This window comes from Electrona antarctica (assembly GCF_951216825.1).
Source record: "Electrona antarctica genome assembly, chromosome: 2".
Lineage (NCBI taxonomy): Eukaryota > Metazoa > Chordata > Actinopteri > Myctophiformes > Myctophidae > Electrona > Electrona antarctica.
Genome location: NC_136807.1, coordinates 50,487,682 through 50,513,905, shown reverse-complemented (window position 1 = coordinate 50,513,905; position 26,224 = coordinate 50,487,682). Strand labels below are relative to the sequence as shown.

The window sequence follows — 26,224 nt, the reverse complement described above, 5'->3', positions numbered from 1 at the left end:
TGAACATATACTTATATCAGACATGAATACATAAATATGTGCGTGCGTGCGCGCGCACGCACGCACGCACGCACGCACGCACGCACACACGCACGCACGCACACACACACACACACACCGTATGTACATACGAATTATTAGAATAACTATTATATGTATTCGTGTCCACAGAGAGACGGGCGTTGTGACTGAGGCTGATCAGACACCTGGACTGAAGACACCCAGTCAAACCACACCTGGACTGAAGACACCCAGTCAAACCACACCTGGACTGAAGACACCCAGTCAAACCACACCTGGACTGAAGACACCCAGTCAAACCACACCTGGACTGAAGACACCCAGTCAAACCACACCTGGACTGAAGACACCCAGTCAAACCACACCTGGACTGAAGACACCCAGTCAAACCACAAGTGGACAAAGTAAGAATGTGCACTGATTGAAAATTCATAGTCAGACTAAATGTTCAAATGACTGTATGTATCAATTATATCTAAGTGCAAATAATGAAGCTAAACAATAATGAACTCTGGACAAAAACTGCTGATCTTGTGTTGTTACCTTTGCCAATGTTTCTTATCAAAAAGCATATTCTCTGGGGGTAATTAATTAGTAATGTGTGCTGTAAACATGTAACGTTATAAATTAACCTGAATGTTTAAAACATACATTTTCTCCTCATTTCAGATGATTTGAACGATTACAAGGTCAGTTTGGACAGTCTTGATAAAGTGAAAGACAACATGACGGAAGAGTCTGGAACCTCCCTCACCAGCACCTACTCAGAGCTCTACATCTCAGCGGGAGAGAGTGAAGGGGTTAATAGCCAACATGAGGTGATACAGCTTGAGAGAACTTCCAACATGAAGACCTTCCATGACGATCCAATCAACTGCTGTAAAATCCTTAAGATCCTGTTCCCTGGCAGAACAGTTCTGACCAATGGCATCGCTGGCATCGGAAAAACATTCTCTGCGCGCAAGTTTGCTCTGGACTGGGCAAGAGGTTTGGAGAATCAAGATATAGATCTCCTGGTTCTCTTTTCATTCCGGGAGCTGAACTTGGTCAGAGATGAGCAGTACAGTCTTCTCAACCTGATCCATGAGTTCCACCCAACGTTAAAGAAGGTCACAGCAGAGCAGCTCGCTGCCTGGAAAGTTTGCTTCATCTTCGATGGCCTCGATGAAAGCAGGTCTCCGTTGCACTTCGACAAAAATGAAATCATCTCTGATGTCACAGTGACATCATCGGTAGATGCTCTGTTGACAAACCTCATCAAGGGGAATCTGCTCCCCTCGGCCCTCCTCTGGATAACCACCAGACCTGCAGCAGCCAATCGGATCCCTCCTGCATGTGTTGACATGGTGACAGAAGTGCGGGGGTTCACAGACCCCCAGAAGGAGAAGTACTTCAGGAAGAGATTCAGTGAAGAGAAGCTGGCCGACAGAGTCCTCTCACACTTGAAGACATCGAGGAGCCTCCACATCATGTGTTACATCCCACTCTTCTGTTGGATCATTGCTACCGTTCTGCTGGACATGTTGAGGACACTCACCACGATAGGACAGCTGCCCAAAACCCTGACTGAGATGTGCTGCCACTTCCTGTTGGTTCAGACAAACACGAAGAAGCAGAAGTATGATGAGACTCATGAGGGGGAAAAGAGAAAAAAGAAAAGAAACAAAAAAAAGAAAGATAATCGACAGCAGCTCATGAAGTCTGACAGGGATGTTCTTCTGAATCTGGGCAAGCTGGCGTTTAAACATCTGGAGAAAAGTAGCATCATGTTCTACCAAGGAGACCTGGAAGAGTGTGGTCTTGATGTGAAAGACGCCGCGCTGTACTCAGGAGTGTGCACACAGATCTTCAAAACAGAGAGTGTGCTGTTCCAGAAAACGGTCTACAGCTTTGTCCATCTGAGCATCCAGGAGTTTCTTGCTGCAGTCTACCTGTTCCACTGTTTCACACAGAAGAACATGAAGGTCCTGAAGACATTCCTGAATGATCAATACAACAGTAACAGCTCCCTCTCAGACTTCCTGAAAGCTGCTATGGAAAAATCCCTGAAGAGTAAAAATGGCCACCTGGACCTACTTGTCCGCTTCCTTCATGGCCTCTCACTGGAGTCCAACCAGAGTCTGTTAGGAGGCCTGCTGGGTCAGACAGAGAACAGTCCATGGGAGATCCAGGAAGCCATCCATAACCTGAAGGAGATGTTAACTCGTGGTGATGTCTCTCCTGACAGATGTATCAACATCTTCCACTGTCTGATGGAGATGAACGACCACTCATTACATCAGCAGATCCAACAGTTCCTGAAGTCAGAGAACAGAAAAGAGAAACTGTCTGAGACCCAGTGTTCAGCTCTAGCCGTCATGCTGCAGATGTCAGAGGAGGTTCTGGAGGAGTTGGACCTGAACAAATACAACACATCAGAGGAGGGGCGAAGGAGACTGGTCCCAGCTGTGAGGAACTGCAGAAAGGCTCGGTTAGTAGTTAACACATTGAAATTACATCTGGCCCACAGGATCTAGTTTGTCACCCCCTTCACATTCAGTAGATCCTGTGATCTTTCGTGGCCAGACTCATCTTTTACTAATGTTGTCCTTTAATAATAGAGAACATACATCATAAATAAATACTGAAACCCAGATATAATCATTAAGGAGAGTTGATGCATGCACTGTGTATGTAAACGCAAAATTTCCATTTTCCAGCTATTCAGTTACAAAAGAAAAAAAATATGTTTGTTTTTTTAACCCATTTTTATTTTGGGCGGGAACCCATTTTGGTGTTTTAAACACTATGTTATAATTTAGCTATTGAAAAATAGCAGATCTACAAGCTCAATCTGTGAAAGCTCGCTTGTAGGTCTGCTATTTTTGAAAAATCGTAAAAATGTGGCGCAAATCTTTGAATATATATTCTTTCAAAGTGAATGTTTTTAACTCAGGTCTAAATGGGTTAATAACCCCCTGAGGGGTCGCGACCCCCAGGTTGAGAACCCCTGGTCTATCCCACACTCTGCTCCTCTAAACACTCTTTACATCTAGATTGGTATTTTATTTTTTTATAACTACATCAATTTGTTTTCAGTTAACTTCCATGACAGTGAACTATAGGTATACTTTGTATTTATAATCTCTTATTTAATCTGCATTTACAGACTTGTTGGCTGTGAGCTCAGTAAGACAGGTGTTGAAGTTGTGTCTTCAGCTCTCAGCTCTAATCCTTCCCATTTGAGAGAATTGGACCTCAGTGAAAACGACCTGCAGGACTCAGGACTAGTAGAGCTGCTCTGTGCTTCACTGAAGAGCCCACACTGTAGACTGGAAGTTCTAAAGTAAGATACATTTACCACATTTATTTTCATCACTTCTGTTTTATTATGTACTGTATTATGTGAATAGAATATGAATGCTGTGGTGAGAATGTATTAATCCATTCTTGGCGGGAACCCCTTTTGGTGTTTTAAGCATTATGTTATACTTTAGCTATTGAAAAATAGCAGATCTACAAGCACATAGCGCGGCATGTGGCGCAAATCTTTGAATATATATTCTCAGAGCGAACGTTTTTAACTCAAATCTTTGCTTCTGGGGGGGGGGGGGGGGGGGATGTTTTCAGATGGGGGTCGGCGGCCTATTACATCAGAAATGTTCAGATTTAGAAGACATTTTGTAGAATCGGCCTCAGGGTTAGTAAGCTTGATATTGAAAGTGTAATATCCCTTTAAGGCAAATGTACAGGCTACTTTGACATAGATGGTTGCACACCGAAAATAGCTGATCTACAAGCTCACTGTCTCCAAATGTCTTAATGCTCAGGGTGGGATCTATGTTGCTTCTCTGCTCTACATGTAAAGTGTCTTGAGACAACTTGTTGTGAGTTGACACTTTAGTAACATTGAACTGAATTGAATCGCAGCACGTCGAGGACGCAACACTTGTGAGCTTGTAGATCGGCTATTTTCGACGTTCAACCCCTTGTAGCTGCGCCGCAGTTATCGATCTTTACCGTGGTACGCATGAATAAATAATCAATAGTCTGCATCTACCTACTGTACCAATCAATTATCATTATATTAGTCTAGGTCTGTGGTTCCCAAACTGAGGGTCTGGACCCACAAGGGGGTCCCCAGAGGATTAGCTTAATGTGCAGCATTGTTTTCTCACTGAACAGTAGACAAACCAACAGTATAACGTACAGTATAAGTTACAGTTATACAGTATACAGACTATCTGCACATTTCTAAAGCCCAACCCACACCAAAGGGTTGGGTCAGGACTAACTGTTTTTTTAAGATAAACCACACTTGGCTACTTCATCATATAACAGAGTTTCTGACTTTTTTCGACGTGCGACCCGTTGTAGCTACGCCACAGTTATCAAGCTTCTTAATAATATTATAATAATTAATATTAATATTACAGAAGAAAGAGGCAAACATTGTGAAAATAGCAGATCTGCAAGTTCACCGTGAGGCGTTGTGAGCTTGTAGTTTGGTAATATTTTCACATTAATGTAATGGCTACAATTCCAAGTGCTTCTAAGGGTGGGGGGGTCCCCAGTTCAAATATTATTATTTTGGGGGGTCCCCGGTACAAATATAATTATGTTGGGGGGTCCCCGGTTCAAATATTATTATTTTGGGGGGTCCCCAGTTCAAATATGATTATGTTGGGGGGTCCCCAGTTCAAATATGATTATGTTGGGGGGTCCCCAGTTTACATATAATTATTTTGGGAGCCAGGGTTTGTTTTAATTGAACTAAAGCATCCAGGTGTGAATGCACCCTAAGTGGGACAAGAGAGTCCTTTAATAGATGCTGGAAGCAGGTTCTAAATCCAGGAATAATGCATATTTAAATGTGTTATTAATTTATTTATTTATTTATGTATGTATGTTTTCATCTGGTGTTTCAGCCTGGCTCACTGCTTCCTGTCAGAGAGATGCTGTGAAGCTCTGGCCTCAGCTGTAAGCTCTAATCCCTCCCTAAGAGAGTTGGACCTGAGCCTCAACATGGTGAATGATTCAGTCCTGGAGAACTGCAAGTGAGTAGACTTGGGCTGTGTCCATGTTGGACAGTGCAGTGTTTCCCTTAACACTTTGATTGCTGGAAGATCTCAACAGGCCTATTTGGATGTTGCTGCCATTTAACATTGCACAAAGGCCTTGTTCGGGGGCCCACAGTAAAATGTTCTCTTATAGCGAGAATCACACGCCTACATCAAAAGAAAGCTGAACTTGTCCACTTCAATTAAAAAAATACATTTTGATTTTACCATGTTCCATTCTGGAGATATTGACCTTTTTGCAACACCTGCATTTGCCTGGAAGTGGTTATCTTGAACAGCGAGCAGAGTTATGGATGGTTTAAAGTCAGAGACATTGACAGGCAGATATAAAATTGAACCCAATAAATATCCTATACATCCTATACACCGAATGAAAGCCCTGAATGTGTACTTTTACGAGGAAAACAGTAAACATTGATCCCATCTACAGTTAGACAGTAATTGGTTATTGAATGCAGCTTGTGCCCACCAGATAACTTCAGAGAAGACATGGACGTGAACTCCTCAATATTCACAAAATAAGGCCTATAGCGACATATAAATACTATATACCGTATGAAACAGAAGACTCTCTGCTTTCATAAGGAAAAAAATTGTACTGTAATAATAAAAAAATCACACCCCTGTGAAGTGAGCAGTGCAACTCTAATTCTCTACTTATTCACTACAGCTCGCTATATACGGACTGAGACAGACAGTCATGTAAAGCTTTTATTTACAGTTTGGTCTGTAAACTTCTACTGTAATAATACAAATCACACCCCTGTGAAGTGAGCGGTGCAACTGTTCTCTACAGTTGCGCGGTGCAACTGTACAGAATATGGGACAGAGTTGCACCACTCACTTCACATGGGTGTGATTTTTATTATTACTACAGTAGAAGTTTTTTTCTTATGAAAGCAGAGAGTCTTCTGTTTCATACGGTATATAGTATTTATATGTCGCTATAGGCCTTATTTTGTGAATATTGAGTTCGGGTCCATGTCTTCTCTGCAGTAACAGTTATATCTGATGGGCGCAATGTGCAATGTAACCAATTTATGACAAACTGTACATGGGATCAATGTTTACTCTTTTCCTCGTAAAAGTACACATTCAGGGCTTTCATTCGGTGTATAGGATGTATAGCATATTTATTGTGTTTATTGTTATATCTGCCTGTCAATGTCTGACTATAAACCTTCATAACTCTTTGCTTTCTTAGATGATGATGATGATTGCCTCATTGTCTTGATCGCAAAACATTGGGGGGGGGGGGTTCATGGGCACATTGGGCAGCAAAAGTCTTGATCCGTACGGCTATAAAAAGTCCCATTCCACCGTTCGGTTCAGAACTATAGTATAACGGTGAGACGCGTTGTCATCATCAGCTGATTTTGTTTTTCAAGCTAGTGAAGTATATTTACTAACAAGAGAACATGCCTGGGCATGCAGGTTGGAGGCGATGGAGGAAAAAAAAAGATTCCCCCGGCTGTGATGTCAACGACAACGGATCACAACACCACGGTTTAGGACGCGGAAAAGTTCGTTATACATTACACCCGGGTCGATTACGTCCCCGATGCGTTCATTGCGGTCTTATCACTACAATTATAATGAATAAAAAAGCGTTACAATCACACGTCCGAGCGATCTCCGATTATGACGGTTCTGCATGGCGATACGTGATCCACCAACGGCACACTGTCTTGTCGTGGCGGCCCCTCGATACTGTGGTTAGTTCGTAGTATTGTAGGCTCGGGGATCGTTTGGTCGCTACAGTATGAAGAAGGAAACATGCATCTGTCCATGTGTGTTGCAGACGCAATGCAATGCCGATCGGTTGTTTTTTTCCGAGAGACAGAGCCAGCCAGGACAGAGCCCCCATCTCGCAAGGCTCCTCCTGCAGGAGAAACAGGAGGGGAGGGGGGAATCGAGTAGTATAGTGTTGTGTGAAAGCCAATAGCTGGAGGAAAGCCTGGTGAGGCGAGGTTAGGTGAACACCGACTGGATCATTCCATGGGCGCGCATGGGCGCGTCCATTTTAGACTGGCTTAGTGGCTTCTACACGTAAAGCGGCCCGCCCTCCTGTTTTCAGGATGGGAGGGGGGGGTTTTTTTTTTGGTTTTTTTTCTGATCACGTGAGCGGGACTAAGCAACAATGATAGGGCGATGGTTCTTCATTGTCCGGGTGGGTAAAAAGATGAATGAAAGTATGCTATAAAAAAGTGATTGAAACGTATTGATACGTGATCCGCACCCGACGTTTGATTAATTGATAACGTATTGATACGCGATTCGCGTCGGCTGTGTTAACAGTGTATTCACTCTGACACGACGTCACAAAGCATGCAGAGAGAACAATGCAGTGCCTCAAAGAAACTCTAGGATATCAGACGTAAACAATGAACATCTGTCACAATGTAGGCATTTATCAGACGCTCTTAATCAGAGCGATTTACAGTAAGCAAGAACGCATGGAAACACATCAAACACATAGAAATAGTCATAAGTAAGCTAAGAATCTAACAGTAGAATATCTGTACAATTAAACTATGCATATACACTATAGAGTGCTACGTCTACATAATGCTATCTAAATTACATAATTTGGCCATTGCATACGCATGTAAGGTCGTCGAGGCTAGCAGTGCCATCTCTATTGGGGGGCATTGCCCCCCCAAATCTGATTTTGTGCCCCTCCAGTCCAGATTGGCCAGTAGTAGGCCTACCCTACCCTACCAATATTTTAATGTTTTACCAATGTTAAATCTATACATTCTTCATGATTATTGTAAATATATACATGTTCAAATTAATTGAATAGTTAATAGAAAGGAAGAAATAGAAAGGTAATATATGCATGCAGAAGACATTATAATGCTCAACATATTAGTATTTCTTTGTTTGTTGTTGGTGCTGCTTATTGTAGCCTACTTGTAGCCTTTTTCAAGCATCACTTTGTTAATAGGTGACTATTTGTTATACATAGGGGGGGGGGGGGGGGGGGGGGAAATAAATGCCCCCTTTGGAGTAAAGTATGCCCCCCTGCTGATTAGTGCCTGGAGACGGCACTGGAGGCTAGGGGAGGGGCTACGGGCTAAGATGGAGTCTGAAGAGGTGGGTTTTCATAGTCAGTTAGACATTGATGCATTGTTGTTCTACTTCCTACAGAGTGAAACATGGAGAAGATTGGTTTAATTCTACACACATTTCAAAACGTGAGTATCTGTCTGTCTGTGTCAACATTAACATTTATACACTGTTGTATACTTGGTTGATGTTGTCCTGAAAACTCTTGTGCTCTCTACTCTTGGCCTGGTCCTTAACACCATCAAGATGAGGTCATGTGGTTTGACAGAAACAATGGGCCTCATTCACTAACCTGGTCGTAAACAACATTTCGTCTATATTGGCATAAGTTCAGTTCTGACATGCGATGCATGAAAGATTGGCCAGTAGTAGGCCTACCCTATCCTACCAATATTTTAATGTTTTACAAATGTTAAATCTATAAATTCTTCATGATTATTGTAAATATATACATGTTCAAATTAATTGAATAGTTAATAGAAATACAAGGTAATATATGATGAATATATGATGCCGTGATGTGTGCAGATCACAGGTGGATCTCGTTTTGGTTTGAAAGTCACAAGTGATCTCCCGTGTCGATCATTGGCATCGTTCCACGCTCCATTTAACAACATACAAGACAACCGGAAATATAAATCACACGTGTGTGAACTGAGCGGTGCAACTATACATTTATTGTTGTACTGCACTGTGCTCTGTACTGTATTGTAGGGTACTGTGCTCTATGCTGTACTTTGATTATTTTGGGGGGGGAAATAGTTACCGTGTGTTACAGCGCGGGGGTCCCCGGGGGGTCCCCAGAACACCCAGACCCCCAGGAACGCGCTCAGGGGGCCGGCCCAGTTACCGTGTTGCAACTTTCCGTGCTCGGACAGAGACACAGATACGTACACATAGAGACAGATAGGTACACAGAGAGACAGACAGGTTCACATAGAGACAGACAGGTACACAGAGACAGACACGTACACAGATAGACAGACAGGTACACAGAGAGACAGACAGGTTCACATAGAGACAGACAGGTACACAGAGACATACAGGTACACAGAGAGACATACAGGTTCATATAGAGACAGACAGGTACACAGAGAGACAGACAGGTACACAGAGAGACAGACAGGTACACAGCGAGACAGACAGGTACACAGAGAGACAGACAGGTACACAGAGAGACAGACAGGTACACAGAGAGACAGACAGGTACACAGAGAGACAGACAGGTACACAGAGAGACAGACAGGTACACAGAGAGACAGACAGGTACACAGAGACATACAGGTACACAGAGAGACAGACAGGTTCACATAGAGACAGACAGGTACACAGAGAGACAGCCAGGTACACAGAGAGACAGACAGGTACACAGAGAGACAGACAGGTACACAGAGAGACAGACAGGTACACAGAGAGACAGACAGGTACACAGAGACAGACACAGAGAGACAGACACAGAGAGACAGACAGGTACACAGAGAGACAGACACGTACACTGATAGACAGACAGGTACACAGAGAGACAGACAGGTACACAGAGAGACAGACAGGTACAAAGCTGTGTAATGGAGAGGAGGCACCGCTCATAAAACTACAGATCTGAGATTTCAAGGCGTCGAGTCTCACCACGTTGACAACTTGTACTGCAATATAGAAATACTCTGTTACAGTACAAGTCTGGAATTCAACATTTACTTCAGTAAAAGTACAACAGTATTTATTGGTATCAATTATGTACTTAAAGTACCAAAAGTAGATGATTGTGGGGGGGTCCCCAGATGATTGTGGGGGGGTCCACAGATGATTGTGGGTGGGTCCACAGATGATTGTGGGGGGTCCCCAGATGATTGTGGGGGTCCCCAGATGATTGTGGGGGTCCCCATGATGATTGTGGGGGGTCCCCAGATGGCCAAATTGGCCAAAAATGTCAAATAGTGTAAGAAAGTGGAAAATATTGTGAAAATAGCAGATCTACAAGCTCACAATGCCTCAAACTAAATTCAATGCCTACAATTCCAAGTGCTTGTCAATGTTGGGGTCCCCAGTTCAAACTGGATTCTTTTGGGGGTCCTCAGTTCAAATATGATTATTTTGGGGGTCCTCAGTTCAAATATGATTATTTTGGGGGTCCTCAGTTCAAATATGATTATTTTCGGGGTCTTCAGTTCAAATATGATTATTTTAGGGGTCCTCAGTTCAAACTGGATTATTTTGGGGGTCCTCAGTTCAAATATGATTCTTTTAGGGGTCCTCAGTTCAAACTGGATTATTTTGGGGGTCCTGAGTTCAAATATGATTATTTTGGGGGTCCTCAGTTCAAATATGATTATTTTAGGGGTCCCCCGTTCAAACTGGATTATTTTGGGGGTCCTCAGTTCAAATATGATTATTTTGGGGGTCCTCAGTTCAAATATGATTATTTTGGGGGGTCCCCAGTTCAAATATGATTATTTTGGGGGGTCCTTAGTTCAAAATATGATTATTTTGGGGGTCCTCAGTTGAAATAGAATCACACTGTGGAATGTGTCTGCCCAGGGGTGCAGAGACATTCTGCCCCCTGGTGGAGACTTTAAGACATTCTGCGTGTGTGTGTGTGTGTGTGTGTGTGTGTGTGTGTCTATGCTAGTGTCAGTCAGTGAATGATGTATTTAATGTTTACTGTGTTGTTTTCTCATCAGATTTCCAGCGTCTCACACTGGACACAAACACAGCACACTGTGACCTCTCTCTGTCTGAGGACAACAGGAAGGTCACAGTCACACGGGGGTCACAGAGGTCAGGGGGTCAGCGTCCTCCTGATCATCCAGACAGGTTTGATGTCCGTGAACAGGTTCTGAGTTCACAGAGTGTGACTGGACGCTGTTCCTGGGAGGTAGAGTGCAGTGGATGGGTTGAGATAGCAGTGGCTGATGGAACAATCAGCAGGAAAGGAGCTGGTGATGACTGTTGGTTTGGATGGAATGACAAGTCCTGGAGTCTGACCTGTGATGGTGATGATGGTCTCAGGTACTCTGTCAGACACAACAGTCAGAGGACTGTCCTCCCTGTCTGTCCCTCTAGAGGCTCCAACAGAGTATCAGTGTATGTGGACCGTCCCGCTGGGACTCTGTCCTTCTACACAGTGTGCTCTGACTCACTGAGACACCTGTACACCTTCCAGACCACGTCCACTGGACCTCTCTATGCTGGGTTCAGGTTACCCTACTCCTCCTCAGTGTGTCTGTGTGAGCAGTAAGTACAATGGACGGACACACACACACACACACACACACACACACACACACACACACACACACACACACACACACACACACACACACACACACACACACACACACACACACACACACACACACACACACACACACACACACACACAATTCTGATTTAGTCTTTTGAATAACACACCATTTAGTTTTAGTCCTATTTTAGTCATTTGTACATTATTTAGTCTTAGTCTAGTCTTAGTCGACTGAATTAAGACTCAATACAATTAAAATGTAATAAAGAAGATCGTCACTGTCGGGTGAAGTGTTAGAGTCCAACCACCAGGGGGCAGAATGTCTTAAACTTAAAGTCTCCACAGTGTGATTTTATTTGAACTGGAGACCCCCAAAATAATCATATTTGAACTGAGGACCCCCAAAATAATGGGCAGATATATAATAGCATTATGTCACTCAAAGTTAACGTTGGAATCTATTATTGATTGTGTGTGTGTGTGTGTGTGTGTGTGTGTGTGTGTGTGTGTGTGTGTGTGTGTGTGTGTGTGTGTGTGTGTGTGTGTGTGTGTGTGTGTGTGTGTGTGTGTGTGTGTGTGTGTGTGTGTGTGTGTGTGTGTGTGTGTGTGTGTCTCTCTCTAGACTCCACTCTGATGAGCTCCATCATTCCAACATGGACATAGTGAGTACAGAACCCTCTAGACTATCATTCCAACATGGACATAGTGAGTACAGAACCCTCTAGACTATCATTCCAACATGGACATAGTGAGTACAGAACCCTCTAGACTCCATCATTCCAACATGGACATAGTGAGTACAGAACCCTCTAGACTCTCTCATTCCAACATGGACATAGTGAGTACAGAACCCTCTAGACTCCATCATTCCAACATGGACATAGTGAGTACAGAACCCTCTAGACTCTATCATTCCAACATGGACATAGTGAGTACAGAACCCTCTAGACTCCATCATTCCAACATGGACATAGTGAGTACAGAACCTCTAGACTCTCTCATTCCAACATGGACATAGTGAGTACAGAACCCTCTAGACTATCATTCCAACATGGACATAGTGAGTACAGAACCCTCTAGACTCTCTCATTCCAACATGGACATAGTGAGTACAGAACCCTCTAGACTCCATCATTCCAACATGGACATAGTGAGTACAGAACCCTCTAGACTCTCTCATTCCAACATGGACATAGTGAGTACAGAACCCTCTAGACTCTATCATTCCAACATGGACATAGTGAGTACAGAACCCTCTAGACTATCATTCCAACATGGACATAGTGAGTACAGAACCCTCTAGACTCCATCATTCCAACATGGACATAGTGAGTACAGAACCCTCTAGACTCCATCATTCCAACATGGACATAGTGAGTACAGAACCCTCTAGACTCCATCATTCCAACATGGACATAGTGAGTACAGAACCCTCTAGACTCCATCATTCCAACATGGACATAGTGAGTACAGAACCCTCTAGACTCTATCATTCCAACATGGACATAGTGAGTACAGAACCCTCTAGACTATCATTCCAACATGGACATAGTGAGTACAGAACCCTCTAGACTCCATCATTCCAACATGGACATAGTGAGTACAGAACCCTCTAGACTCCATCATTCCAACATGGACATAGTGAGTACAGAACCCTCTAGACTCTATCATTCCAACATGGACATAGTGAGTACAGAACCCTCTAGACTCCATCATTCCAACATGGACATAGTGAGTACAGAATCCTCTAGACTATCATTCCAACATGGACATAGTGAGTACAGAACCCTCTAGACTCCATCATTCCAACATGGACATAGTGAGTACAGAACCCTCTAGACTCCATCATTCCAACATGGACATAGTGAGTACAGAACCCTCTAGACTCTATCATTCCAACATGGACATAGTGAGTACAGAACCCTCTAGACTCCATCATTCCAACATGGACATAGTGAGTACAGAACCCTCTAGACTCCATCATTCCAACATGGACATAGTGAGTACAGAATCCTCTAGACTATCATTCCAACATGGACATAGTGAGTACAGAACCCTCTAGACTCCATCATTCCAACATGGACATAGTGAGTACAGAACCCTCTAGACTCCATCATTCCAACATGGACATAGTGAGTACAGAACCCTCTAGACTCTATCATTCCAACATGGACATAGTGAGTACAGAACCCTCTAGACTCTATCATTCCAACATGGACATAGTGAGTACAGAACCCTCTAGACTCTATCATTCCAACATGGACATAGTGAGTACAGAACCCTCTAGACTCTATCATTCCAACATGGACATAGTGAGTACAGAACCCTCTAGACTATCATTCCAACATGGACATAGTGAGTACAGAACCCTCTAGACTATCATTCCAACATGGACATAGTGAGTACAGAACCCTCTAGACTCCATCATTCCAACATGGACATAGTGAGTACAGAACCCTCTAGACTCCATCATTCCAACATGGACATACTGAGTACAGAACCCTCTAGACTCCATCATTCCAACATGGACATAGTGAGTACAGAACCCTCTAGACTCCATCATTCCAACATGGACATAGTGAGTACAGAACCCTCTAGACTCCATCATTCCAACATGGACATAGTGAGTACAGAACTCTCTAGACTCCATCATTCCAACATGGACATAGTGAGTACAGAACCCTCTAGTGGACATAGTGAGTACAGAACCCTCTGCTCTGCACAATAATCACACTGACTGAACACCAGGAAAGACACTCATCGTTTCCTGTCTGCTTTGTTGTGTCTTTCAGAGCCATTTTGAACCCAGTGTGCACACAGAGCAGTCGACCAATCAGTACAGGTGAGTTATCCTAGTCAACCAATCAGTACAGGTGAGTTATCCTAGTCAACCAATCACTACAGGTGAGTTATCCTAGTCAACCAATCACTACAGGTGAGTTATCCTAGTCAACCAATCAGTACAGGTCAGTTATCCTAGTCAACCAATCACTACAGGTGAGTTATCCTAGTCAACCAATCAGTACAGGTGAGTTATCCTAGTCAACCAATCACTACAGGTGAGTTATCCTAGTCAACCAATCACTACAGGTGAGTTATCCTAGTCAACCAATCAGTACAGGTGAGTTATCCTAGTCAACCAATCAGTACAGGTGAGTTATCATAGTCAACCAATCAGTACAGGTGAGTTATCCTAGTCAACCAATCACTACAGGTGAGTTATCCTAGTCAACCAATCACTACAGGTGAGTTATCCTAGTCAACCAATCACTACAGGTGAGTTATCCTAGTCAACCAATCAGTACAGGTGAGTTATCCTAGTCAACCAATCACTACAGGTGAGTTATCCTAAACACAGGACAGTCAACCAGTGTTGTTTTTGGCAGCAAATTTCTATTTTAGTTTTAGTCACATTTTAGTCACCTGGAATGTCTTAGTGTTAGTCTAGTTTTAGTCGACTAAATGTCATAAGATTTCAGTCGACTAAAGTGTATTTTGGCGGGCCTTCATGCTGTCGTAATGACAGTTTTTACACTTGCTGAAAATAGCTATTTTCACAAGATTTTGTACACATTTTGAACTTGTGAAATGGGACATTCTGACATACGAGTACTTTTACTTTTAGTACTTTAAGTACATTTTTATGCCAATACTTTTGTACTTTCACTCGAGTACATTTTGAATACAGGACTTTACTTCTAACGGAGTATGTCTACGTTGCAGTATTGATACTTTTACTTAGGTAAAACATTTGAGTACTTTTTTCCACCACTGGTCACAGGTTCAAGTTCACCAGGTCCGGACTGTTCCAGTGCAGCGAGACAGCGTTGGTGTTTAAAACGACAGGCGAAGGAGAGGTCCTCTACAGGACTGTTCAGTGGGAGGAGAGATGGTTCCAGCCAACAGGAAGGACTCCTGCAGGTCCTCTGTTTGACATCCAGTGTCCTCAGAAGTCTGTCTGCCAGCTACACCTGCCACACTGTGACGTCACACCTGGTGAGTCACTGTTGAGACTTGGATGGTTAGAGCGGCGTGATTACATAGAAAGTCAATGCAAAGACGAGAAGTTGCGCGGACGGGCATGGCGCGAACAAAGCTAATAGCCACCTGGTGTCTATCTATATCTATATGATTTAAATGTTCCAGTGCATAGCCTACTGCAGTCCTGGTTGACTATATATTTAAATGTTCCAGTTCATAGCCTACTGCAGGCCTGGTTGACTATAGATTTAAATGTTCCAGTTCATAGCCTACTGCAGGCCTGGTTGACTATAGATTTAAATGTTCCAGTTCATAGCCTACTGCAGGCCTTGTTGACTAGATTTAGAAGACATTTTGAAGCTCTTAATTGCTACTAAAATGATATATTGTTAATTTGGAGAAATCCATCATATAACAAGTAAGTCAATGAGTGAGAAGCACAGAGAGGAGTGGGTGGGGCTTAGCGAAGGGTGAAGTGGTTTAGACATTGTGTTAAGGTACTGTAACATCTCTTGTGTTTCTTTTAAGATTTTGTTTACATAGGTGATCTGTCCGTGGCCCACATCACAGAGGAGGGTCTGGAACTCTTACAACCACAGAGAGTGACCCAGACTCATGTGGTTGTAAATGTGAACCATCTGTCTCTCTTTGGGATCCTGGAAAGAATCTTGAGCTACTTTCAACAACCCAAACCAAAACGTGCTCAGGTGTTGCTGTTCCGTCAAGAGTCACGGATACGGAGGACGCTGAGTGTGTTACTGCTGCCCAGTAATGTGACTTACAGAGAGGTAAATATATCTGTTAAGTAATGTGTCTTACAGAGAGGTAAATATATCTGTTAAGTCATGTGTCTTACAGAGAGGTAAATATATCTGTTAAGTAATGTGCCTTACGGAGAGGTAAATATATCTGTTAGGTAATGGAATGGTAATGGAACCATTAGTTCCATTAGTGCACTCTCAGAGTTACAGAGCCATGAGGGTCCATTTGGTTCCTAACTATCATATAGCTGGGGGGCCCCTGGAACTCCCTCAAGGACCCCTTGGGGTCCCCGGACCCCACTTTGGGAACCACTGGCCTAGGGGGGTCATTTCATTTGGCTCCTGAGAAATGTCAGCTCTGCCTACATACCAGCTCTGCCTACATACCAGCTCTGCCTACATACCAGCTCTGCCTACATACCAGCTCTGCCTACATACCAGCCACTATGAATGAACCATCTGATCAAACTGTGTTGGTGTGATTATAGGTGAAGGTATGAATGAACCATCTGATCAAACTGTGTTGGTGTGATTATAGGTGAAGGTATGAATGAACCATCTGATCAAACTGTGTTGGTGTCATTATAGGTGAAGGAAGCTCATGAAGACAATCAAAGCATCAAGGTCACCTCCGACTGTGTTCTCATCCCAGACCAACGCTACAGTCTGTCAGTGCTGCAGTGTCCTTCACAGGACGTACAACCTGAGGTACGTTTTACACCTACAATATCTGTTTATTGTATGGTAAAGCAGTGTGAGTCAAGGAAACTGTTATTTTCACTCCTCCGCCACTACTACTGCTACTACTGCTGCTGCTACTGCTGCTGCTACTGCTGCTACTGCTGCTGCTGCTGCTGCTGCTGCTGCTGCTACTACTACTACTACTGCTGCTGCTGCTGCTGCTGCTACTACTGCTACTGCAGTAGCAGTAGTAGCAGCAGTAGCAGTAGCAGCAGCAGTAGCATGCTACTGCTGCTGCTGCTGCTGCTGCTGCTACTTACTACTACTGCTGCTTGCTGCTGCTGCTGATGCTGCTGCTACTACTGCTGCTACTACTACTGCTACTACTGCTACTACTAATGCTACTACTGCTACTACTACTACTAATGCTACTACTACTGCTGCTGCTGCTGCTGCTGCTACTACTACAGGTGGCTGCGTTACTACTTGCCTATCGGGCCATGGCTCTTTAGCCGAATGGTAACATACGCGGCTGACTGATACGAGGTTCCGGGTTCGCCTCCCGGCCGGCGCTACACTACTACTAAGTAACTAACATTATTACTAGTATAACCACTACACCTCTACTACCAATACTAATGTTATTACTGCTGCTACAATCACTACTGTAGCACTACTACCATTAGTATACAACTATAATCACTACTGTATCACTACTACCATCTATTATACATTTGAAAACATGTGCCCAAGCGCACGCACAGGAACAAAAGGCACCAGCTACTACGTCACTGACACACTGCAACACGCTGCAACACACACTGCAACAACACACTAACACGACACAGCCTTACCCTCCGCGTCGATCCACGGCTATCTCCTCATGTCGCGCCGCACGACCACATTCAACAACACCCGCGTAAACACTGTCATTGCACTGCCACTAAAGCCGCCTCCCGTCCACACTCACAAACAACATCAATATCAATAATAAACACAAACACGCCACAAGCACCGACACCCCCGCCTAATTTGTTGCCAGGTCTATGAAAACTAGCCCAGAAAAAATGCCATTCAACACGCTACTTACAACTCGCTTACAATTCGCGGACCTGGCAACACTGCATCCTGTTTTCCCATTGGCTACGGTTGCTACAACACGCATTTGCACTGCATGATGGGAGCAACACAGCTTAATGTAGGGGTCACCGATTGCTGTGCTACATCCCCCTCATGTTCTCAGCACCCCCTTCGGCTACACCACACACACTCACCTACACAGTTCTCCACATGCAACACAGGCCCCTTATTGCCTAGCCCCCTCACATGGCGATCCCCACGCAGCCAGCCACACACACACAACGGCCACGTTCGCAAATATCGCACTGAGCGCACTGTGCAAATGCAATGCAAACTAATAGGCGAGTGTGCTTCGCCGCGGTATTTCCCAACGCGCCCATCTCATCGACACAACGCGCGCAGTCGGATGCCAAGCTCTTCCGCGATGTATTCCTTTCCCAGTCTCACCACACCACGGACTCATTGTAACCTCGCATCAGTGTCACTGCAGACACGTAATCACACTGTGGAGGATTTGTGACTGAGTGACTGTGTGTGTGTGTGTGTGTGTGTGTGTGTGTGTGTGTGTGTGTGTGTGTGTGTGTGTGTGTGTGTGGGGTTTGATTTCAGCATGTTTTGCAGTGCACACCATGGGACAAATCGCCTTTTCACCCCCTGCCACTGTGCCCACAAACGCATGTACAAGAGGAAAACAATCTAAACATTATATACTAACGTCAGCATCGGGCAGATTAACACACACCAGTGTTATTAGTTGAGTTTTCTTATTGAAGTGCCTCTGATTTGTAACTGTGCGTTTATGTCAGTCACCGCTGCGATCCGTTGTTATTCAGCCACCAGCAGCAACATACGCACGGACTGGAGAGAGGCGACGTGTTTCTCTCCCTTCGGCTCATGTAGCCCTCATTGTAACTACAAATATTGTTCCCGAAGAAACAATGTGGGGTCACTGCAATCCAAAATATTGTAGGCCTACTATAATGCAGTCAAGGTCCCCACAAAAACATACTACAGTATGTTCTGCTCCATTCTCAACATCTTTTGGTTTCCAAAAACACTAACTTATTGTAAGTAAACCAAAACAGTAAAAAGCAGTTTCATGTGTGCTTATTTTAAATTAATTTAATTTGCTTTGATGTGAAAATAAAATACAACAAATAATAATAATACCCATCTGTTAATACATGTGAAGGGCACAATACTGGGTTTAAAAACACAGCTGAAACATGAAGTGGAGTCTGTCAAATCTCGCAATTTCCTTCTTCCCATTGCGCTGCAACGGAACTAGGATGAGCCGCCCGAAGGGCGGCGAAATTCTAGTTAGTATACAACTATAATCACTACTGTATCACTACTACCATTAGTATACAACTATAATCACTACTGTATCACTACTACCATTAGTATACAACTATAATCACTACTGTAGCACTACTACCATTAGTATACAACTATAATCACTACTGTAGCACTACTACCATTAATATACAACTATAATCACTACTGTAGCACTACTACCATTAGTATACAACTATAATCACTACTGTAGCACTACTACCATTAGTACACAACTATAATCACTACTGTATCACTACTACCATTAGTATACAACTATAATCACTACTGTAGCACTACTACCATTAGTACACAACTATAATCACTACTGTAGCACTAAAAAAGTCTCTGTTTTTCAGGCTGCAGTCCCTTATTTTGAAGACTATGGACCAAATTACCATGCAAAGTTCCTGGTGACTATGGATGTCAATGCAGGACGCTTCTCAATGGAATTGAGAAGGGAACTGAGCCCCGACTCTGGACCGGTCTGGCAGCAAGGCATTACCCTGGAAGGTAAAGTTATGGACTTTCATTCAACCTTGGGATGTAGCAAGGCATTACCCTGGAAGGTAAAGTTATGGGCTTTCATTCAACCTTGGGATGTAGCAAGGCATTACCCTGGAAGGTAAAGTTATGGGCTTTCATTCAACCTTGGGATGTAGCAAGGCATTACCCTGGAAGGTAAAGTTATGGGCTTTCATTGAACCTTGGGATGTAGCAAGGCATTACCCTGGAAGGTAAAGTTATGGGCTTTCATTCAACCTTGGGATGTAGCAAGGCATTACCCTGGAAGGTAAAGTTATGGGCTTTCATTCAACCTTGGGATGTAGCAAGGCATTACCCTGGAAGGTAAAGTTATGGACTTTCATTCAACCTTGGGATGTAGCCAGCCGGTCTCACCCAAATACGGTGAAATAGCACAGATTGGCAATTCAAATACACACCTAGAAAACCCCCAAATCCGTACATATTACACTGAAACTGAAATGCTCCACATAGGGGCCCCTATCTCCACATAGGGGCCCCTATCTCCACATAGGGGCCCCTATCTCCTGAACGTCACATCCACTTCCATGGAACGTGCTGCAGTTCCACTTTTCGCCAGTAGGTAGTGGCAGCGTCAACGTTGGATTAGCCTTACTGGGGGCTTGGGGACACCACCGAGCACGCTGAAGCGCGCCAGTTGTAGCGTCGAACCTTGTGAAGTTCGGTAGAGACGACTCTGCCCCGGTCGAGTTGCAACCGAATCGTAAATCATGTCAAACCCGAGCTCACTCCCCTCACGCGGTGAAATAGCAATACGTTCACGGTCAAAACAGTAGTAGTGTAATATGTAGGGATTGTGGGGGTTTATGTAGGGACTTGCCAGTCCGTGCTATTTCACCATGCTTGGGTGAGATGGGCCTCGATGTAGAGACTCTCTGGTTAGTTTTCTGTTCATAATTTGAACACTTTTATTTCTTGCAGCACAATCTACAGGAGCAGCTGCTTCTGCACCAGGTGAGTTTCTAGCTTGTAGATCTGTTAAAATACATAATTTAAATAAAAACTAAAACTATTTTTGTCATCTCCCACTTGAATTAAAGTGACTTCACTTGATTAATTTGATTAATAGACGAAAAGGGAAGCTCAAACCCAAAATGCAATAGCCTACTTTGTTTTCAAGAGAGTTTCGCACAAATGTCAGTATTACAAAGTTATTTACACACAAAAAAATCAATGCTCTTTGGCCACTCAGAATAGCCAAATGGCATTGATCACGCCTCCAGGTCTTAAGTTAAGTAATAAGACCTGGTACTTAAGACACGCAAAATACAGCCCCAAGTGTTTTAGTGTTTAGACACTGTAGTGAGATCAGGTGTTTTAGTGTTTAGACACTGTTGAGACTAAGTGCAGTATTATGCGTGTCTTAAGTACCAGATCGTATTACTTAACTTAAGACCTGGAGGCGTGATCAATGCCATTTGGCTATTCTGAGTGGCCAAACAGCACTGACCACGCCTCCAGGTCTTAAGTTAAGTAATAAGACCTGGTACTTAAGACACGCATAATACTGCCCCAAGTGTTTTAGTGTTTAGACACTGTAGTGAGATCAAGTGTTTTAGTGTTTAGACACTGTAGTGAGATCAAGTGTTTTAGTGTTTAGACACTGTAGTGAGATCAAGTGTTTTAGTGTTTAGACACTGTAGTGAGATCAAGTGTTTTAGTGTTTAGACACTGTAGTGAGATCAAGTGTTTTAGTGTTTAGACACTGTTGAGACTAAGTGCAGTATTATGCGTGTCTTAAGTACCAGATCGTATTACTTAACTTAAGACCTGGAGGCGTGATCAATGCCATTTGGCTATTCTGAGTGGCCAAACAGCACTGACCACGCCTCCAGGTCTTAAGTTAAGTAATAAGACCTGGTACTTAAGACACGCATAATACTGCCCCAAGTGTTTTAGTGTTTAGACACTGTAGTGAGATCAAGTGTTTTAGTGTTTAGACACTGTAGTGAGATCAAGTGTTTTAGTGTTTAGACACTGTAGTGAGATCAAGTGTTTTAGTGTTTAGACACTGTAGTGAGATCAAGTGTTTTAGTGTTTAGACACTGTAGTGAGATCAAGTGTTTTAGTGTTTAGACACTGTAGTGAGATCAAGTAGGGCAATTTATTTTAATAAGAATTGTTTTCTCCTATAGACCTATGGCTTTCCATTTTAAAACAATGTCAAATGAAAGTTTAAACATGTTTCACTCACACATAGTTTCACCAACAACTCAATGTTCAATCCTCCTTAACTTCAGAGAAACACTTTGTGGACCAACATCGGTCTTCCCTGATTCGCAACGTGAGGAATGTGGGTCCCATCCTAGATGTACTCCTTGAGAAGGATATCATCGACGGTGAGAGCTACAGAAATGTGAGGTCCAAGCCCACCCATCAGGAGATGATGAGGGCACTCTATGAACTCCTGACCTCCAGCAGAGCCAGAGACACTTTCCACAAAGCTCTCCAGGAACACGAGAATTATCTCCTTGAAGATCTGTAAGTCATTTGCATTTATTTATTTTTTACAAGTTACAAGAGAATGGAGCTTTTCAGGCAGTGCTATATGAATCATTATAATTCATCCTCTTGATTCCCAAGAGCCCCACACTTTCATTCCAATGTTAATCTACAGATCGATGTGAACCTGTAAATATTTAGTAATGTAATGTAGCCACTTGATGCTAACTGGTTAGAAAACCTACCACGTTGTTTGACCAAAACGTTGTCCTGGGGCCCGTTCCACGAAACTTGGATTAGAGATTAAGCCGGGATTTAACAGATATCCTGGTTTAATATATCCTGGATCAGCGATTAACCGGTTTCATGAAAGCTGGTTAATCTTGCCAGATTAATTTAACCAGTTAACCTGGATATGTTGAGGCTTGATTCGGTTTCATGAAAGTGATGCTACATTAGTTACCATGGAAACTAATGCTTTGGATTTAGCCTGCTCCGGACCAGGCTAACAGCCAGGTTTAACCTAATCCTGATGTCTTTACTGTTCATTAAGCAGTCAAACTGAACACAAACCAATGATGTTTTCCACACTTATTCAATTATTATGGGTTTATGTTGCCATATTTTTATCGGTCTGCATTAAAGGACTAATTTAAGCACTATATAAAATCAAAAAACCTAAATATATAGGCTGCACAACATCATGACAGCTTGTGAGCTTGTAGATCAGCTGCTTTTGGTGAATGTTCCCCAGAATAGGTTTGCTGTCGTGCAAGTGCACGGTTAAGAAGAATTATTATATTATATATTATATTATATTATATTATATTATATTATATTATATTATATTATATTATATTATATTATATTATATTATATTATATTATTAAAAAAAATTTTTTTGTAAAAGTGAAAACCACTAAATATTACCATTACTCATTGCTTTACAACATATTACCATTGTAACGTTTCACCCACTATTGAACCCATGACCCACAGTTCACCAGTCTGGCCCCTGTCTGGACAACAACCCCCTTCCCCAAAGGTAGCTCCCTCAGAGGAGGGAGTTATGGCCAAATATCACAATGCGACAATATCATTATGCTTACAATATTAAGAATTCTGTTTTAAGTTAATAGTAGTGGTAAAATGTAAACAATATTTTTGGGGTAGTTAATCATTCAGTCTATCCACTATTGAGAGTATGTTCTCTCTTTAATTACAGCAGCAGTATTTATTTTAGAAGCTTAAGTTATTTTTATCAGTAAGTCTTGAATAGATTAGTAAAGATACTGAGATATACAGAAGGGGGCAGTAATGCAACTATTAAGGATGCAAACTGCTATAATACCCCATGAAGAAGAAGGATCAGTAAATCTGTGTTCCACCGAATGGGTCTAGAGACAAAAAGCCAGGCTGTCTATTCAGCCAGGCTTTATGATCCTGGTTTTGGCCTAAATCCTGGATTAGTTAATCCAAGTTTCGTGGAACAGGCCCCTGGTCCCACGACCACGACAACATAATCATGGCAACCTGAAGTCTTGACACCTGATCTGTAGTGAGTCTTTCCATGGTGTTATCTTGATATGTAGTGAGTCTTTCCATGGTGTTATCCTGATCTGTAGTGAGTCCTTCCATGGTGTTATCCTGATCTGTAGTGAGTCTTTCCATGGTGTTATCCTGATCTGTAGTGAGTCCTTCCATGGCGTTATCCTGATCTGTAGTGAGTCTTTCCATGGTGTTATCCTGATCTGTAGTGAGTCTTTCCATGGTGTTATCCTTCCTGATCTGTAGTGAGTCCTTCCATGGTGTTATCCTGATCTGTAGTGAGTCTTTCCATGGTGTTATCCTGATCTGTAGTGAGTCTTTCCATGGTGTTATCCTGATCTGTAGTGAGTCCTTCCATGGTGTTATCCTGACCTGTAGTGAGTCCTTCCATGGTGTTATCCTGATCTGTAGTGAGTCCTTCCATGGTGTTATCCTGATCTGTAGTGAGTCCTTCCATGGTGTTATCCTGATCTGTAGTGAGTCCTTCCATGGTGTTATCCTGATCTGTAGTGAGTCTTTCCATGGTGTTATCCTGATCTGTAGTGAGTCCTTCCATGGTGTTATCCTGATCTGTAGTGAGTCCTTCCATGGTGTTATCCTGATCTGTAGTGAGTCCTTCCATGGTGTTATCCTGATCTGTAGTGAGTCCTTCCATGGTGTTATCCTGATCTGTAGTGAGTCTTTCCATGGTGTTATCCTGATCTGTAGTGAGTCCTTCCATGGTGTTATCCTGATCTGTAGTGAGTCTTTCCATGGTGTTATCCTGATCTGTAGTGAGTCCTTCCATGGTGTTATCCTGATCTGTAGTGAGTCCTTCCATGGTGTTATCCTGATCTGTAGTGAGTCTTTCCATGGTGTTATCCTGATCTGTAGTGAGTCATTCCATGGTGTTATCCTGATCTGTAGTGAGTCCTTCCATGGTGTTATCCTGATCTGTAGTGAGTCTTTCCATGGTGTTATCCTGATCTGTAGTGAGTCTTTCCATGGTGTTATCCTGATCTGTAGTGAGTCTTTCCATGGTGTTATCCTGATCTGTAGTGAGTCTTTCCATGGTGTTATCCTGATCTGTAGTGAGTCTTTCCATGGTGTTATCCTGATCTGTAGTGAGTCTTTCCATGGTGTTATCCTGATCTGTAGTGAGTCTTTCCATGGTGTTATCCTGATCTGTAGGGAGTCTTTCCATGGTGTTATCCTGATCTGTAGTGAGTCTTTCCATGGTGTTATCCTGATCTGTAGTGAGTCCTTCCATGGTGTTATCCTGATCTGTAGTGAGTCCTTCCATGGTGTTATCGATTCCAAATGTAGATTAAAATGCTAGCAGTTTGGCTCAGCTGATGAACAGTTAGTAGATGGCTTTGCTTTGTATCTCTCTCAATAGATCACCAATATTGTTCATGTGAATATTTTTTTCCCCCTGCACAGATATTGTTATTCACAGCAGCGTTGTTGTTTCTGCACAGATATTGTTATTCACAGCAGCGTTGTTGTTTCTGCACAGATATTGTTATTCACAGCGTTGTTGTTGTTGTTGTTCTTTTCCTGTTAGGAAGTAAGTGATGCTGTTGATGGACCAGGAGTGTTGTTGTCCCGGCTGTGCTTCCCTGCTTGTCCACCAGATGTCCCCCTTCGCCGTCGCGTCCATTTGCGTGTCTCAGTCTTTGTCCCGTGCTTGTTCATGGGATTTTATTTTATTATTATTATTATTATTATTATTTTTATGTTCGTCATGACGCATATTGTGATTGGCCGGAATGAGACGGTGTACAGTATGGCGACGAGAGCGCCCCTCACTTCACACAGGTGTGATTTGTATTGCTCTGTAAAGCTCTTTGAGCTGAGATGTCATGAAAGGTGCTACAAATAAAAGGTATGTAAATGTAATGTAGATTATTATTAAATGTCAGTGTCAGATGTATTCATGTATGTTTGATTTGTGACATTTCACACAAACTGGGAACACTGTATATTTATTTACCTTTGTACATAAACCTTTATATTTGATGCATTTTTATATAAACCCTTATATCTGATCTTATATCTGATCTTGAATACAGACTTTTATACTTCATTCACATTTTATATACATCTTTATATTTGATGATATATTTTTAGATAAACCTGTATATCTAATGCATTTGATTCATATTTTCATATAAACCTTTATATTTGATGATTTGCATTAAACCATGAATTAAACTGTAAAAGTAATTTTATATACGATTGTATTCAACTTTATCACTGTCAATACTTTGTTTCTTTAATAAAAACAGTTGTTCACGTTATGATCAACTTTATGTCAATAAACGTTCTGTGCAAACATTTATTTAATGAGTTGTTGGAGTTTGGAAGCATTCTTAAATCACTCAATGTCCTGTTTACACCAACCCCACCCATTTACAGATGGTCCAGTCATTTAAAACATGATGTGAGCTTGTAGAGCTGCTATATATACGACG

The 26,224-nt window shown here is 42.7% G+C and overlaps 2 protein-coding genes across 2 annotated transcripts in view; both read left to right on the top strand.

Moving 5' to 3' along the window:
- Positions 1-26,224, top strand: part of LOC306933968 (protein NLRC3-like) — a gene marked incomplete at its 3' end in the record, with an annotated part of 78,561 nt that overhangs the window by 5,989 nt on the left and 46,348 nt on the right. The gene's annotated exons all lie outside the window — the stretch shown is intronic.
- On the top strand, positions 432-25,922 carry LOC306940352 (NACHT, LRR and PYD domains-containing protein 1-like). The gene is made up of 14 exons (XM_079525384.1): positions 432-2,491; positions 3,170-3,346; positions 4,929-5,057; positions 8,235-8,281; positions 10,832-11,384; positions 12,017-12,056; positions 14,187-14,236; positions 15,176-15,390; positions 15,919-16,175; positions 16,731-16,844; positions 19,592-19,745; positions 20,700-20,732; positions 22,019-22,259; positions 25,315-25,922. Exons 1-14 carry the CDS (start codon positions 747-749, stop codon positions 25,319-25,321), a joined length of 3,762 nt encoding a protein of 1,253 aa, XP_079381510.1. The 5' UTR covers positions 432-746; the 3' UTR covers positions 25,322-25,922.